The 17978-nt window shown below is 38.7% G+C and overlaps 1 protein-coding gene across 2 annotated transcripts in view; it reads right to left on the reverse strand.

Annotated features, from left to right (window-relative positions):
- LOC108999745 (vacuolar fusion protein CCZ1 homolog B-like) overlaps positions 1-17978 on the reverse strand; it is a 55043-nt gene that overhangs the window by 21108 nt on the left and 15957 nt on the right. For both annotated transcript variants that reach the window (XM_018976661.2, XM_018976647.2), the window contains exons 6-8: positions 6713-6811; positions 6069-6527; positions 4378-4533 (exon numbers count right to left, since the gene is read on the reverse strand). In XM_018976661.2, the coding sequence (XP_018832206.1) occupies positions 4378-4533; positions 6069-6527; positions 6713-6811 (714 nt within the window). The remainder of the gene's footprint in view (positions 1-4377; positions 4534-6068; positions 6528-6712; positions 6812-17978) is intronic.

The raw sequence follows: 17978 nt of genomic DNA on the forward strand, positions 1-17978 counted from the left end.
TAGTCCTCCTATGTGAGTTGGTCACTCTAGGGAAAATTTCGTACTTCGATCTCCCTCTTTTAACCATAGTGCCCAAGATTCTTGATGCCATGAAATCTTCTTCCAATAAGGTGACCCTCTCAAGTTCTAAAACTAAGGCCTTTGGATTGAGAAACTATCTCAACTTAACTCATCTCATCTCATCATTATAATTTTCTCAAATTCTCACACAAAATACAATAAGCAATTCAACTTTTTCAAATATCAAAATAATAATAATATTAAAAAATAATATTCTAACAATATTTTATTTAACTTTTAACTTTTATCTAAAACCATCTCATCTCATCTCACTATCCAAACGGGGGCTAAGTCTATCTTCCAAGAGAGTTCCTTCATATCTCAACTTAACTCATCTCATCTCATCATTATAACCTCTCTACCTCATATAGTTGAGGATAGAGACTTCTTCTGATGACCTATATCTCCAAAAGATTGTAAATTCCATATGTTTAAATCTTATTTTAGATTTTAGATATGAAACTTGAAGTGCCGTGGATCTGATAGGAGGACAACCATTGTCTGACCCTTTTCACAAAACCTTCAAATTTTAGCCACATATTCTCGAACTTGAAGTACCTAAGCCCTTCTCGAATACCACAACAATCCAACAAGAGAGGAAAATGATCCAAACATTGGCAAGGTAGTCTTTTCTAACATAACTCCAGATAATTAGTTTTCCAATCTGATGAGACTAAAAATCTGTCTAATCTAGACCACATTTGATTGTTTGACCACATGTATGCTCCACCTATAAGAGGAAAATCCACCAAAACCCAAATCAAATATAAACTCCGAGAACTCCATCATTGCAACCCAAAGCCTACTCTCTCTCAATCTCTCACCTTGGGAATCTTATAACATCAAAATCACCACCTACACACCATGGCATGTCGCACCAGCTATGCAATCCAACAATCTCCTCCCATAAAAGACTTCTTTTGTTTAAATTTGGCCAATAAATTCCAGAAAAATCCCACATAAAACTATCTTCCACATTCTTAAAGGAGCATGCCACTGTGTACTTCCCAACATAACTAGCACTCCAGCTGAGGCCCTGAGAGATGCAAGATAAACTCAGTCAACATATGGACAATTCCACAAGCTTGGAACGATACTTGTTGAAATAATTTCCATCTTAGTTTCCTGCAAGCAAACAATGTCCACCTTCTACTCACAGAGCAAATTTTTTATCCAAAAACGCTTATTGGCCTCATTAAGCCCTCAGACATTCCAAGATACAATCTTAGGCTTCATAAAGAAATTGTCAATACCCTTTGGGTTTTCTTCTGCTTGAGCTGCCCTCATAGTTAATAGACCAGGTCAATCTCTTTACTCCCTCTCAGACTCCAGAGTTTTTGTATAGAGCTCAGGGGGGATGACACCACCTAGGACTCCAGTGGAAGAGCTTTCTTGCAGTCCATCGTACCTTTCTATCCATTCTAGGCCGAAGATCTAACACAAGATGGTGCGTTTTCAGATTGGCCCGCTTTTGTATCAATTACAAGCTCTGTTGCCGACTCCACCACTATTATCTTCTCCATCTGGAGCACTGATGACAGTTCATTGACCTGTCCCAACCCACTACTTGGGGTCCATTGGAGCGGCCCATCTGATTAGCGACTTTAGCCCAAGGCTTCATACGCTGCAGCCCATTTGCCATATCTAAAGCCCAACAAACTAGCTGACGGGTTAAGAAACTTACCTAGGCCACACTCTATGCCGAAGCCCAAGCCCATTCCCATTTCCTTCTCTATACATCGTATTAAACTATTTACTTTCTCTTGTAAATCCATCAATTGCGTATTCATATATCATAGAGTACTACATACGCCACCCTCTGCCAAGCCTTCATCAAGCCTATCACATTGCAACCAGTGGTAGCTCCTCCCTTCGCCGCCAAATCACCATAACCTCCCTCCCCTGTTCTGATGTCGGGATGACAATGGGTCTGTCGACTGCTTAAGCACATCCATGTAAGAAAGTTTGCTCCCTTGATTTACGTCCACTATTGGCCAGAGTCGACCTCCTTCCTCTAGAAAGCTCCTCCATTAAACTGAAGCCCAAGCTCCCTCTATTATGCCCACATTACCTCCAAGCTGACGCAAATTTCTCTAAGTGCAAACACCAATTTCTTCCATCCCATACCCTCCATTCCTTCAGGTATGAAGACAAAGTTACGTTTGCCACCACCTCCATAATCCATTGGTGCCATTTGGTGACCGTTGGCATTAGTACATCTTCGAGTCATAAAGCTTCTACTACCATCCCATGAAGTAGCATAAAATTCATTTTTTTCGCCCGTCGAACAATCCTCCAATGTTTTAGCGAACCAGTTCACCATGTACATACCCAGAATAATCTCCTTCGTAACTTTTCAACTCCTCGTAGTTATATGAATGAAACTGCCTTCCACCGTTAGTGCAAAGACTTTAGATTCAATCAATAGTTGTTTCGAGAGTCCCATGCCTCACGTTAACCGCACCTCGATAACTAACAACTCGAGAAGAAACTTGACGTTAAACTCCACTTATAGGAAACCTCAATTGTAGTAGGACCTGTCCAATGGATTTCCTCAATGGAACGTCACCTTTTTCAGAGCTGCACAAGATTGGTGGGATGCAAATGAATTCATAGACTTATACAATTTTCTCTACTCCCTAAGAGGGAGGGCGGCTAGAGAGGCAGATAAGGCTGTTTGGAGTCCTTCGAAGGAAAGGGAAGTTCACTGTCCGATCATTCTATAAGTCTCTCAATATGCATAATGCTAATTCATTCCCATAGAAAAGAGTATATGGAAGACTACAACACTCCTAAAAGCAGCTTTCTTCTAATGAACAACCACCTTGGGGAAAATCCTTACCATTGATAATCTAAGATAATGTCGGATAATTATAATGGATTGGCTCATTTCACTAGGGTCAATAATGAAGAATTCTTGCTAAGGAGTTGCAGATGCCGTTAATTGTCCAAACCAGATTTTAGTAATTTTGCAAAACGTGCATCATCTCAAAGACCTAAATAACTATTAGACTTGTCGATTATAAATAAATCAACTTGTTACCAAGCTCATGTAAGAGTTTGTTCACATTGAAAGCTCATTTTGCTTAATCTCTGGTCTAGTTGTCTCTAGTCACCAAAGGATGCGATTTCTTGCAAAATCATATGGTAACTTTCAAATTTTTATGAAGCCACCATTCAAAATAAAACCACAGGCAGCATGTTAATAGGAAATGAGAAGCTTATTGGACATGCACCTCAGATTTTGATGTTTGACTCACTATTAAATAATTAAACGCTTAGCCTCAAGATAAGATTCCTTGCTACCCAGCCGCGCCTCCTCCTGCTCCTGTTGGAGGAGCTTCTTCTTCTTCTTCTTCCCTTCTTCACTCTATGTAGTCACACAACTTCTCCTCCCACCCCCTCCTTTGTCTCTTTTTGTTTCTCTCTCGATTGCCATTTCTTTTTTTTTTCTTTTTTCTTTTTATGTCAAGGAACCTCTCCAAGGAATGGCCCTTTGGACCCACCCTTGCAGAGTAAACCACGGTCCCATGCACCGCACCCTCGAAAGTTTCCCTACACGAAACTGGTTAAATCGCTAGATTTTAACCAGGAGGTGTGGCCCCAAAGGATTGTTTGCACCCATGAGATGTTGAACCTTGGACCTTGAAGGGAGTGACACACCAAGACCAAGGCCTTCACCACTTGGGCCAACCCCTTAGGGTTACTCTTGATTGCCATTTCTAGCCCATTTTACTTATTTGTTTGCTCAATAATGAATGTTGGACATCAAGATCATCAGTACTCTTTGGAAAAGCCTGTTACAAAAATTCACGTCATCATTAATCACATAATCTGTCTCCTTCCTCGTTTTTGTGATTTTTTTTTTTAAGTTTTTATATTGTATTTTGATTTTCAGGAGAAAATCCATGAGAGTGTACTGTGTTAGCAGACACACCCAGATCCTATATGCCAACCTGTAGGGTGTGGGGGCAGGGGATGAAACCACACCACATTTGGTTCATGGGTGGGGACGGGTATCAGCCCTAATTTCACTAACGAGACTTGATTTGAAGATTTTCTCATCGGAATAATACATCCCATTAGAACTCTTTCATCTCCACCTCGGCTACCAAGGACGAATTGATACAATAGAGTGGTTTCATCCCAATCCAATAGCAATAAAAGAAATAGAACAAAAATCAGGTAAATTTGTTGCCCTTCCCAGCATTAGAAAACACTTTCAACAAATATATGGAAAAGAAAAACATAGAACTCATGTTATATAGAAGCAAGCAAGCATGCTGTCTCCAAACAAACAACACTAGGATGCTTTACCTTTGTTAGGGTTGTAACCTTTCCTGGTGGAGAAGCTCTGGATACATTTCTGTCAACATCTACAAGTAAATATCGATACCCACTAACATGATAAGCATTCTCACCACCCCATCCCTTTGAAAGTTTCTCTTCAACTTTTAGCATCTTCAGTGACGCCTGAAGCAAGAAAGAGTATAAGAATCAGCCGGTAGATACACATGCTTCTTGACTCTGGATACAATATGTAGGTTAACCGAATTTTTCAGTCTTTAAGCTGATAGAAAATTGGCCCAACATAGTATATTGAACCCCTCGACAAACTAAACACATACCCCTCCCCCGACCTTTAATGAAAAATGTAAAGCGAGAATGCTGAACCAAATGAGCATAAGCCTAAATAACCAATATATATTAAAAAAACAATATGATCAACATTGAGCAGGAGCGAATGAACATCTAACATCGAACTAATGAGAAAGGTCATTTATTCCAACTGAAATATTAGTAGGAGATGCATCCTTTATTTTGTCCGCACAGCATTTACTGACCTAATTATTAATTCTTACTCCATGGGAAAAGCAGAAGACTAACAAGGAAGAAATACTAATGACTAATGCTGACATGCAAGGCGGCACGCCAGGTAGAGCTATCGTCCGCAGGCAAAGGAGATGCATTTCTTGTACTGGTATTCATAATCCTTTTAACCGACATATTTTCATCATTTCTTGATGGGGCATCAAATGATTAGAGAACTATTTATTATTTCTTACTTATCTACTAATCATTTGATGTCACATTGGGGAATGATAAAAGGATGACGAATATCATCTTCACTATAAATATGCAGTGCAACCTCATACTTCAGTCTTGTCTTTACCCTCTAGGATGTTCCAGTAAAGTATTATCAGGAGGCAAGGAGAAAATTGGAAAACAAAGAGCTTGATGCTTTCACCTTTCAAAACAAACACTCATTTTGAAAAGGCACAACTCCATGTTCAGTTTCACATTTTTCATTTTTTATTTTTTTTTTCATTTTTCATTTCTTTATCCCCTTCTATTTTCTGCCTTATACTCAGTTATTCCCTCAATTGTGTCAATATATATGATTTGGCCATCCTCCCAAAACTATGATCAGAAGCCTCTGAGGAAGTGACAACATTTAAATTCACCGTCAAGAGTTAACACCCATGCTCATTCTAGAAATATGCCAATTCTCAATGCAGTGCATCTACATCACACAGCTGAGTAATTCAGAATCATTCTTTCTTTGAGCCTGCACTGGAATGCTTAACATGCTTGCTTGAGTATTCATAATGCCATATAAGCGACTAAAACTAATGAGATGATTGGATATATATATATTTGGATGTTACTAAATCCCCTAGAATAGCCCTAATAGATAAGAGAAGGATGAATGTGATTGTTTGCACTTGCTCACCCTGCCCTATACAAACAAACAAAGGCCCAAAAGTCCAAGGTACAAAAGAAGAGGCTGAAGGCTCTAAAAGGACACAGGAAATATTCTCACCAAACAAATTAAATATGTTTCAACAACAATGTGGAATACTCTCAAGTATAGATGGATCAGTCAGAGGGTAATGACCCCAATAAGTTAGGGCAATCATTAAGGTCATGAAACTGTTTAAAAAACCATAAAAGTGGAATCAAAATCGAGACAAAATTGTAATTATTAGAACAGATAGGGGACTAACATTTTCAAGAACTTGCTGCTTCACCAAAGAAACAAGTTGCTCCCCATTAAGAATGGAGGCAACAGGAACGACAAGGATTAAGGTAAGGCTCCTAAACTGGTAAGCACATAGATACATTCTCTCCCCTGTCTGTTGGAGCCAAATGGTTGGGGTGGCAGAAGTTGAACTACCAGCCTCTGCACTCCATATGTCAGTGACAAGAAAACCATCCTTGGCTTTGGACCACCTGTCTTGCTTTAAGGGCCTCACAACATGATAGTTGTTATCTCCACCAGGGGAGGTATCCAGTAAACAATAATATTGATCTGGAACAGATGCTGAGGGGGCCAATGTATAGCCAGCAGAAACAGAAGATCCTGTACTTCCTTTGCGTAAATAGGACCAAGAACTTGCTCCAGCAGAAAGTGTGCGTGGTGTCAACCTTAGAACAGCATACGTAAACAAGTTTATGGTGTCAACCTGACAAAATAGTCAATAATGAAGGATAGAGCGAGAAACAAAATCCCTTCACCAAAATCTCCAGCAGAATTATGTTGACAGGAATTGGTTATTGATCATCCTGTCAATGTTATGATTGAAATATATTGTATGTAATATAGGTATTATAAAAGCATCAATATCAAATAGGACTTGAATATACATACAGGAGAGAGTGTAGTGGACACTAGCAGGTCCTGAAATAAAATCAGCGAGTAGCATGGTGAGCTTCCAGCACAAGATTCTTCTAGCAGCCTGACAAGTGACTGCAAAACAAGATATAATTGTTACAAATAGGAGAACACAAAATTGCAAGAAATTCAATTTATAAAATTGTCATTTCACCATCACATTAACTTGAGTCTATTAAATATAAAAATAAATAATAAATAAATAACCTGGTAAATATGTAAGGCCCTTTTTTAGGAAGATTTTGGTTGGTAGTTTATAGCTATAATGGACCTCAAGTTTAAACAAATATTTGAATGCAAATCTAAAGAGAACCAAAAAATGATACATGAGATCAGCTAAAAATAATGTATGTTTCACCTTAATTCAAATATGCTAGCATTAGTTTATTTTTCCAGGTAAATGAAGGCTCAATCTTAGCATGTGGTACTCTGTTACACTCCTATAAATTGTTTTAAGAAAATGATAGTCTTCAAAGAATATACATTAAACCAGAAGAATGGGATCTAGAGCATTTTAAGTAGCAGAACAAATTTTGAGTAAATTCACATTCAATGATTTTGTTGTGACATTGTTTTTATGTAAATTGTGGAAAGATGAGTGAACTAGAATCTAGATTTTAGGGTCTTAGACTTTTGATTTTGCCATGTTGCAAACTAGCTGCTGTGTAATTGTGGTTTTCTGTTTTGCATGGAGAAATTTAAAAATCAGATTATTGTTCATTGAACATGTTGTTATGATTTTTTTGTGACCTTGTTTTGATGTAAATTGTGGAAAGATGAGTGAACTAAAATCTAGATTTTAGAGTATTAGACTTGTATTGTTTGTCATGTTGCAAACTAGCTATTGTGTATTTGTGGTTTTCTGTTTTGTTTTGTTTAGCTGCTCCTTTCTCGGATAGTATCTATAGCTCATATTTTGAAAGTTACAACTTTCATGGGGCTATAAACCCCCACTGTTTTGCTTGTGTTTTGTAATTACTTTTGTCTTTCACGTGTTAGATGGATTATTCTTCATTAACTCCAATTGATGTTGATTCAAACGAACCGATCATAAACTTGGAAGATGATATGAGCGATACCCAAACATCAGGACCCTAGAGTGCCCTTACCTATAGTACTTGTCCACTTCCTAAGAAACGGAACAGGAAAGATCCGTCATTTGTTTGGGACCATTTTGAGAAGATGGAGGATTGTCTGGTGGATGAGCCTAAGGCTAAGGGCAGGTTTGGTAACCAAAACAAAACACAAAATTCTCATCTCATCTCATCTTATCTTATCATTACACTTTTTTCAAATCTCCATACAAAATATAATAAACAATTCAACTTTTTCAAATCCCAATACACATTTTTCAAATCCCAAAACAATAATAATATTAAAATATACTATTTTAAACTTAAAAACAAAACATAAAATTCTCATCTCACCCCCCAAACCTGCCCTAAGTGTAACTATTGTGGAAAGATGTACACTTACCACTCAAAGAGGAACAAGACTTCAACCATGCAAAACCATTTGCATACATGTCCCAAAAATCCTCATAAACATGGGCCTTTGGATAGGTACCAAAAAACATCAACCCCTAGGGGTTGGCTCAAGTGGTAAAAGCATTGGTCTTAGTAGTATGCTCCCTCCATATCTAAGGTTCAAATCCTCTTGGGAGCAAACAATTCCTAGGGATCATCGGATTAGGGGAACTTCCTTTTGAATTATCCGATATGCACTTGCAGGAAACTCCTTGCCGAGGGCCTGTACACCCCTAGGATTAGTCAAGGTTTTATTCTCGAAGGGTTTAAGGTGTGTTGGTCTCTTAAGTCTCGGATTAAAGTGTCATGTCGCGTCACGATTGCAAGAGATTGCATGAATTTGTTTGCATTGGAAAAGAGAAAACTCAAAAAATTGTTTAAAGATGGTGGCATGAGGATTTCACTGACTACTAATACATGGATATTAGTACAAAATCTTAGTTGTGTCTAACCACACAAATCATTGATAGGGATTGAAAATTGCACAAAAAAGTCCTAAATTTTTTTTTAATTCTTACGAGAGGTTTGGATAGTGAGTTGAGATGAGATGGGATGAGTTGAGATGAAAAGTGAAAGTTGAAAGTTAAATAAAATATTGTGAGAATATTATTTTTTAATATTATTCTTGTTTTGAGATTTGAAAAAGTTGAATTGTTTATTATATTTTGTATAGAAATTTGGAAAAGTTCTAATGTTTAGATGAGATAAGTTGGGGGGACTTATGTATCCAAACTGGGCCTTAATCATCGAGAGAAGACTATTTGGAGGTATGTTGAATTGAGCCTACTTGATTGGGGCACTGAGAGGATATTTACTGTAATTGTTGATAATGCAAACTCAAATAATCTTGCAATTTAATATTTGAGACAATTTTTTATAGGCAATGTGTGTGTGAGAATCGCATTCTATAAAGGTAGGAACTCCCCACATACGAGACTAAGAGACTCGTCGTCCTAGACACAAGGGAAAATCCTATCAAACAAACAAGGCGAGCAAAATCATCAAGCTGGAAGTACTCAGACAAGCGCGCCCTAGGAGGGCAAAGGATCAGGAAAAGAGTGACTAATGAATGATGTGCCATTTTTGGCGGGCAAAAAGTAAGGCGACGAAAAGGATTCAAGTTCTATATCAGGTGAGTAAAAGATGGGATAGGTGATGTGTAAGGTGAGCAAATTTGAAAGCAAACGGAGGTATTCGGGTGAGTAACGATGCATGCAAGCAACAGGGGAGCAACATGTAGCACAGATGCATTTCGAGGCGAGCAATGGACAACAAGGTACAAAAACTGGGTGCCCTGGAAATAACATGGGATTGCTCAAAGAGTAGTAGGTAATCTAGTGTACTCATCATTACAATTTTTGCAGTGAAAACTCACTACAAAGGTAGGTCCTTTCCTATGACAACACTAAAAATGTCAGATAATGACTATGAGTACACTAGGTTACAATTTATTGCATCTTGTCCCCCCATACTTTCAAGTCTTTTTTTCCGCGTACATGATACTCTAGTATGATTTACTGGATTTCTTGTTAAAGGGTTGATATTATTTGGTAAAAAGTCCCAAATTTCCTGTTTCAAAATGCTTTTTCTGGGTGGGTGAGTGGATCAAGACCCCAAGCCGAGACGGGGAAATTTCTCGACGTAACTTCTCTGGTTATTCGGGAGAATCAAAGAATTGAGTGATATCCCATTGGTCGTTGTCGGGCAACAACGGGCTCAGACGAGATGTTAATGCTCTTGGGTCAAATCCGTGGCCACTCGACTTGCGGAAGCTAGAAGATGCCATGGACAAGAACGGGACACAAAACCAAGGGTCGATCGATACGAAATTGTACACAGTCGTTACCCGCAGTGCAGCGAAGGGAGCCAGGGTGTGCATACGGCCATATGATAGGGGAGACTATAGCGCACTCGTTAATAAATGGAATTGGTTGGTAAGATGGATTTCGTGGTGTTGAATTGGATTTGGAGTCGAGTGTTGATGGTTTTCATGTTGTTGATTATGTGATGCTTTGGGCACTGGGTGCTTGGAAATTATTATGGTGAATTATGTTTATTATATTTGCACGGAGGTTGCTGCCTCGATATGTATGTTCTTTCTTTGTTTTACTTAAAATTCATTCTTTCATATCCATCACCAATCTTGCATTTATAGCTGCTGTTATGGGTTATAATTTACTGATATTTCCTCGAAATCTCACGTCTCACTATGGTTTTGCTTCTTGTAACCCTATGTTTTGATGTAGCCATAGAAAATGAGGTAGGATATAAGGAGGAGGAGCCAGTGCAACCTGAGGAATAGCTTCGGGGGTCTGTCCTCATTAAGATATTGAGATTTGTAATATTTTATTTGATTTGGGCAATGAACAAGTTTGTAGTTTGTAATATTTTAACAATGGTGTAGATGTGACTTATGGTTATTATTGTTTGGCAAGTTAAGTATCTCTGGTACTCATAATTCTAAATATAACATTTATCAGTCAAACAGAGGTGTTTGCCCGTGTGGCGAGCAACCCGACGTTGTGGCCTTCTGCCAAATTCCAGGAGATATTGTACTCATATTTTAAACTTTATTGTGAATGAGAGTCTGAGGGAGTGTAATGATGCCATAACAATGATTCGAAATGCAGTTAGATACATGCGCTCCTCCCTTGCAAGATTAGAGAAGTTTAAAAGATGTGCAAAAATAGAGAAAATTGATTGAAAAAAAATGTTGTCTCTTGACGTACCAAATCGATGGAACTCAACATACATAATGTTGGAAGCAGTTGAGAAGTTTAATAAGGCTTTCAGGCAGATGGAGAGTGAGAATTACAATTTCCTCTCTTACTTTGTTGATGGACACACTTGGACTCCAAGGAGTGGGAGACAGCGTGGTGTTTATAAGCTTTTTAAAAATGTTTTATGAAGCGACTAGGAGATTTTCTAGGTTTTTTGTATGTCACGACCAACACCAGTTTTCAGATTTGTCAACTCCAAAAAGAGTTGATTCGGCTGAGCCAGAATGATAATTACTGTTTGATGAGCATGGCCACTTGCATGAGAAGGAAATATGATAAATTTTTAGATAAGTAATAATCTTTATTGATGTGAATGAAACTAGGCGATGCCCAAGTACACAAGAAGTATACAAAGTGAGACACCTAATTACATTCTAGTAGGCTAGAAAGAAGATAAAAACTCATGAATATTCCCTCCCTTCAATACAATAGCAGAAAACCACTGGAAAAGAGAGAAAACAAAAAAGTTTTAGATTTCCCCCACTGCACACTCCTTGTTATTAAAGCACCTGTCATTCATTTCAGACCATAAACACCACATTAAGCACAAGGAAATCATCCGCCACACGGCTGCTAGTTGGACACTACTATGAGATCTATTCCAACATGCTAATAGTCCACCACTCTCTTAGGCATAGCCCAACTTAGCCCAGCTCTACTAAGAATACCAACTCATAGCTCCCCAGTCATCTCACAATGAATGATCTACCGATTCACCACTCTTTTTACATATGTAGCACCACTCTGTGACCATCATACCTCGCTTTCTTAAATTATCAACCGTCAAAATCTTCCCATGAGTAGCTGTCCAAGTAAAAAAAACAATTTTAGATGGAACTAATATCTTCCATATACTCTTCCATGGAAACAAGGTGGGTTGTAGGACTGTCAAGACCTTGTAGAAGGATTTAACAGTAAACTTTTCTTTCCTCGTGTGAGTCCACAACATACGGTCACCCCCATTGGCCCCTAGCTTTGTTGAATACAAGTAACTGTAAAAATCTGCCAGCTCTTCAAGTTCCCAGTTCTAAGCATTTCTTGTAAAAGTGACATTCCAAGTGACCATCCCATTGGCACGACATAGAACTTTTGAAACTAGAGCTTGCTGATTTCTAGCCAAGTTAAAAACAATTGGAAAAGCCATGCAAATAGGACTCTCCCCACTACATACATCAAACCAAAAGCGGGTACGTGTTCCATCACCCACCTCAAACTTGAGATGTTTTTCAAAGGTGTTCCACCCCTTCCTTGTGAATTTCCATAGACTTACTCCATAAGACCCCCTACCCTCTTTAGAGCACCATCCCCCCCACACACAACCATACTTATGATCAATAACTTCTCTCCACATAGAGTTCCCTTCCATTTAGTACCTCCACAACCACTTCCCTAATAGTGCCTTGTTAAATACACACAAATTTCGCACCCCTAACCCCCCATTCGCAAATGGACAGCTCACCCTTTGCCAACTCACAAGGTGAAGTTTGGATTCCTCCCCCATACCACCCCACAAGAAAGCTCTAAACAACTTTTATATCCAGTTTGCCACGCCCACTGATGCAATGGAAGCCTTTTCAGAGTTGATCTTTGACCTAAACCTTGTGGATCTTCCGCTGGTTGGGGGGGCCTACAATTGGTCCACTAGTCGAGGGGGGTCCCGGTTGGACAGATTTCTAGTCTCCTCTTCTTGGGAGACACAATTTCCGGACCTATGTCAGAAAAGGCTGCCACGTGTTTGCTCCGATCATTTCCCAATTTTGCTTGATTGTAGTGATATTCATGGGGGTAGACGTTCCTTCAAATTTGAGAATATGTGACTGTAAGTTGAAGGATTTGTGGAGAAGGGCTTGGTGGGACAATTATTCTTTTGATGGTACCCTTAGCTTCACAGTGGCGGGTAAACTTAAAGCCCTTAGGTATGATTTAAAGAAGTGGAATGAAGAAGAATTTAGACATACGGAAGTGTAGAAAAATATCATTTGGGATGAGTTGCAAACTTTGGAGGAAGGGGTAGTTAATGCAGATTCTTTATTAAGGAAGAAAGTGGTGGTGACCGAAATTGAGAAAATTCTGATGTTGGAAGAAATATCTTGGAGGCAAAAATCAATGGCACTTTGGTTGAAGGAGGGGGATAAATGCACTAAGTTTTTTCACAATGTGGCTAATTCACCTAGGCGCAACAATGTTATTGAAGTCCTCCATTCCGGTTCAAATGTGTTACATTCTTCCGAAGAAATCCAAGACCACATAGTGCAGTATTATGAGGATCTCGCTGAAAAAGAAGAATGGCATCCCAAACTAGATGGTTTACTATTTGATCAGCTGGATTCGGATGTAGCATGTTGGTTGGAGAGGCCGTTTGATGAAGAGGAGGTGCATCTCGTGGTGAGAAGTAAGTGTAGAAACAAAGCCCCGGGTCCGGATGGCTTTTCTATGGCTTTCTTTCAAGAGAGTTGGGACATAGTGAAGGAGGAAGTGATGCCATTAAATGACGAAGTCACCTTACCCTTCAACCTCTCCCTCCCCACACTTCCCTCCTTGTTATCGTAATTAAAAGAGCTTTTGAGACTTTTCAACTCCCGGTCCCGTTTCACTGCTGATTTCAGAACTGTAGGTCTTCCTGCCTCCATCGCAATCAAAAGGGCCTTAAACTAGTCTTCATACCCAACAAACAATATTCCCACACACTCTTGAACTTCCTCTACTTTTTTTAATAGCAAGTCAGTTGTTAAATTGTACATTGGCTTTGGAGTGATAGTGCGTAACGGGGTAGGGCTTTCCAACTCATCCTTATCACCCTCAATGCCGTTGACCATAAGTTGATCCACTAATTGAACCATAGAATCAGCCTCCTTCAACACCACTGATGATGACCCAGGACCCCCATCAATCCCTTTCCATATCCACCACCCACAGCTCCCGAGTGATACACCCCTCATCCAACTCTCCATCCTTAAAAATTTTCCCAAAGGACCCATCTTTTTCGACTTCCAGTGCCTCCAAAACCCCCTCTACCACTTCTGACGCCAAGGGCATTGCCTGAGCTACACCTGGAGATTCGACGATGACCGGCGGCATGGTTTGTGCGCACCCCAACTTCCCCGACGAGAGAATGGTCTGCAATACTGGATCCGCAACCATCTCCCCTAAAATTTCACTCCCTAGAGCCATTGCAATGACGTCGAGGGGACGTCGGCTATAATAGGCCACTAGAAATTCACTGGTGGAATTTCTATTGATTTTAGGAACCTCATGAAAATCCCATAAATTTTTACGAAAATCGATCAATCGCTCAGGTTTTAGTCTGTCAACATAGTCAGTATTATCACTCATTATGGTACTAGAAATATATAAGTTTAATTATTCGAGGTAGTTAAAAGTGCCTGAACATGTTTTGGTCTACGTCATTAGACTCAGTTGATTATTTAAGATTTTATGGCGCAATAGCCCATTTTTATAATTTCGAAAGAAATGCTTGTTTGAAATTGTGAATTTTTTTTTAGAGGCACTTCGGGATTAAATTTTGGTAAACGTTTTTCATTATAGGTTAATATGAATATTTAGAATTTTTCAGTACTAAGTTTATTATGCATTTTTGTGGAGTGAATAGTAACCTCAATAAGCGCATCAAGTGCAGTGTTTTCAAAATCACAGTGTGGAATGTCCAAATTCGGTTAGAGAATTTTATTTGGATACTTAGCAATATCTTAGCCACACATAGTGAATAGAATTAGACACTTGGCGCAAAGAGGATCCATTAGATAGATTTGTGAAGAAAATCAAAGTGTGAGATCATGCCACCTAAGCAAAACTTTGTTTCATCTAATCAATCAAATTGTGGTAGACCAAAGAAGATTTCAACCCTAGCAAAACCCTAAATGGTTGGAAATCAATTGAAACCCCAAACACTTGATTGAAACCAAAACCCTAAACGGTTTACCCAAACCTTAAAGTTGGCCTCCAAACCCTTTTTAATCTGATTTCTAACATTATGTTTAATCACTTGATTTAATCACTTCCAGCTACTATTAATTAATCAAATTCTTATTATGACATCATTATCCCAGTATTTTAAATTTTGAAAATTTGTTTGGACCAAGAAAAATTGAATTTGAACTTGATAGCATCTCAAAACCTAACAAACCCCCTTTAAACTCAAAATTGAAGCCCACTTAGTTGGGGCCCACCAAGGCCTACGAAATTGGTCACCTTGGCAAAACTTCTTGAAGAAGTTTCCTCCCCCACATGGCAGACCATCCACTACCATTGGCTGCACCCAATAATGCCTTGATGTGAAGGAAAAATCCACTCCATCAACCTCCATCTCTCACAGTAGCTACAGGCAGTTTGTGCCCCTCACTATTCTCCACTTTATGTCACATAGCCAACTCCAATCATAGGTCATTCAAGCCCACAACTTCCCCCTCCAGGAGTCTAAAGTCATGCAAGGCACATTTAACTCCATTTTATCACTTCTTCACTCCGTTCTTGAAGAGAAAACCCAAAAGAGCTCTCTCGGGCAAATTTCTGGGTCTTGGTGCGTGGAGATTTCCGACCCTTTGTAAGTATTTTCTCACAATGACTCATTCATAAAAGTTGTTCTTCTTTGAGTGTAGATTCCGTAGATATCTTATTAGTCTCATTTCATGCTAATTTGATCGGCCAAAAGTATTTTTAACCATGGAGAGGTCATTCTGGGCGTGAAACTGGAGAGTAAGTTATGTTTTGGAATTTTTGACAAAACTCGTGGACATATCTTGGTCCGAAAATTTTATGGAGTGTTATTAGCATGTGTTTATGAATGTTCATTGAGGTTTTGTTGCATGAATAAAGATTTTGATTATAGATTTCCTTAGATTTAGAAACTTGAAAACTAGAAGTGGTAAAACAGTTTTTGTTTTGTGAAAGTTTGAATATTTCATGGCTTAATCTTATTCCAAAGGCTTTGATATTTTTATATGATGCTCTTAAGCCTCTTATATACATGTTAGGATGATATTTTGAAGATATTTAGTATTAGTTTTAAAGATATGATTTTCTATGCAAGAGAATTTCGATTAGGCATAAGATTTGATGTTTTTTGGTTAGATTCATGTTTTATTGAATTTTAGCCATGTGATTTTAAGTTCGACGGTTGGATCTTTTTTAGGACACATTTTTAAACCATGAGATGTTTTATTTTGAAGATCACGTCTTTAAGCCATGGATCATGAGATTGATCAAAATTAGTTGAGAGAAAAGTTTATGTTTTGGACTAAGTGTAAAACCAAAAACTCCAAGTGTTGTTTTGTGATTTTTTGTGACTTTTATTTGATGATTTAAAACATGTTTGATCTTAGGATGATGTTATGAATGTGTTAGAAATAAGGTTTGATTTTTTGAAATTCTTGGAGATGTTTTTATTAAGGTCAAAACTTGTAATTTAAGTGTTTACTTTTTGTTAAAAAGTGTGGGTCTTTTTACAAAAAGTTAGGTGTTGATGATTAACTTTTTCTTAATGAATATTTTAAGTGTGTTTTTAAACTTAGGATAGGAAGATCTTTGTTACTAAATTTTGGTTTAATCATGAGTTTTGAAGATGATTGAAATTGCAACAAAAAAAGAAATCAAGGAAAAAATCCTATGGATGTTTCGGCCACAGTGAGTTTTCCGTAGTTGAGAATGGTTTTAAATTTTTTTAAGTTAATATTTGAGTCTTGGACAAAATTCACATAAGGAATGTAAATATTGGTAATTTTTAGAGTTAGGATGTGAAATCCTTAAGTCTACTAAATAAGATTCCAAATTCATGTATTTCACGTTCAAGTCATGTTTCACATTATGTTATGTTCAAGTTTACGTTCATGTCAAGTTTCAAGTTTATGTCACGTCAACCTAAGTTTCAGTTTCAGTTTCAGTTTCAGTTCCAGTTCCAGTTCAAGTTATGTCAGCTCATGCCATGTTATGTCAAGTCACGTATGCTTATTATTTCATGCCATGTATTGTCAGGTTATGTTATATTTACTATTGACTTTGATTGTGCATTCATGCATTTATTGCCATGCATGCATCTTTAACCTATGTGTAGATTTTTTGTTAACTAGTTGAGATTTGTAATCAATCTCACTGTGGTAGTCTCAACTACCATTCAACCCGAATGGTAAATCTTGTTACAGGATCAGAACGAGAATCGGGAATCGACCCACTGGAAATGGTCGACTAAGCGATGGTGCGACGTAGATGTAGATGTAGTTACCTTAGATTACTAATTGTATTTATGGAGTTCAATCTCCAGCACTCTTTTGATCACAACCATTTTGGACTAGTGTTATGATCTCAGTTGTTTAATATGTCATTATGTATTAAGTATGTTTTAAGTATTTGGGATATTTCAGTTTGGTGCATAGTATTGCTCAAAAAAAAATTATCCACTGCAAATATTGCATAATGCTATATGCATGTTAGAAACATTGTATCTTATATATCATGAACGGGGACAGATAACATTGTGTTGCATATCCAGAAGCTTCGGATGTCCGTCTGATCCCAAGCGGAATCTGTGGGCGTCACATCGGCGACCTCCGTCGCACCTCTCTATGCAGGTCCCAATGATTAGATAGTAGGTACACCATCGGCAACCCCCATCGAACCTTTCTGTGAGGGTTCCTCGTCCACTGTAGATGGCGCTGATGGCGTCGTGGTTGCCACCAAAGGAGCGACGGCCTGCGGCGAGGTCACCTAAGGCCCCGTCGGCGACGATGGCCTGGGCCCACTTGCAGATGAGCCAACCACAGGCTACAGCTTCCTACTCCAAATGCGGCCTCCATCCCTAGGCTACATCCCTATGGGCTGAGGCCCATTGCCTAGGCCCACTTCCCCTTCCCCTTCCCCTTCAGTGCCTCAATGGGCCCTCTGGGCTAACCCTGGCCCATTTCACTAAAGCCCCCTAATTGATTA

Source organism: Juglans regia, chromosome 13 (assembly GCF_001411555.2).
Source record: "Juglans regia cultivar Chandler chromosome 13, Walnut 2.0, whole genome shotgun sequence".
In the NCBI taxonomy this organism is placed as follows: domain Eukaryota; kingdom Viridiplantae; phylum Streptophyta; class Magnoliopsida; order Fagales; family Juglandaceae; genus Juglans; species Juglans regia.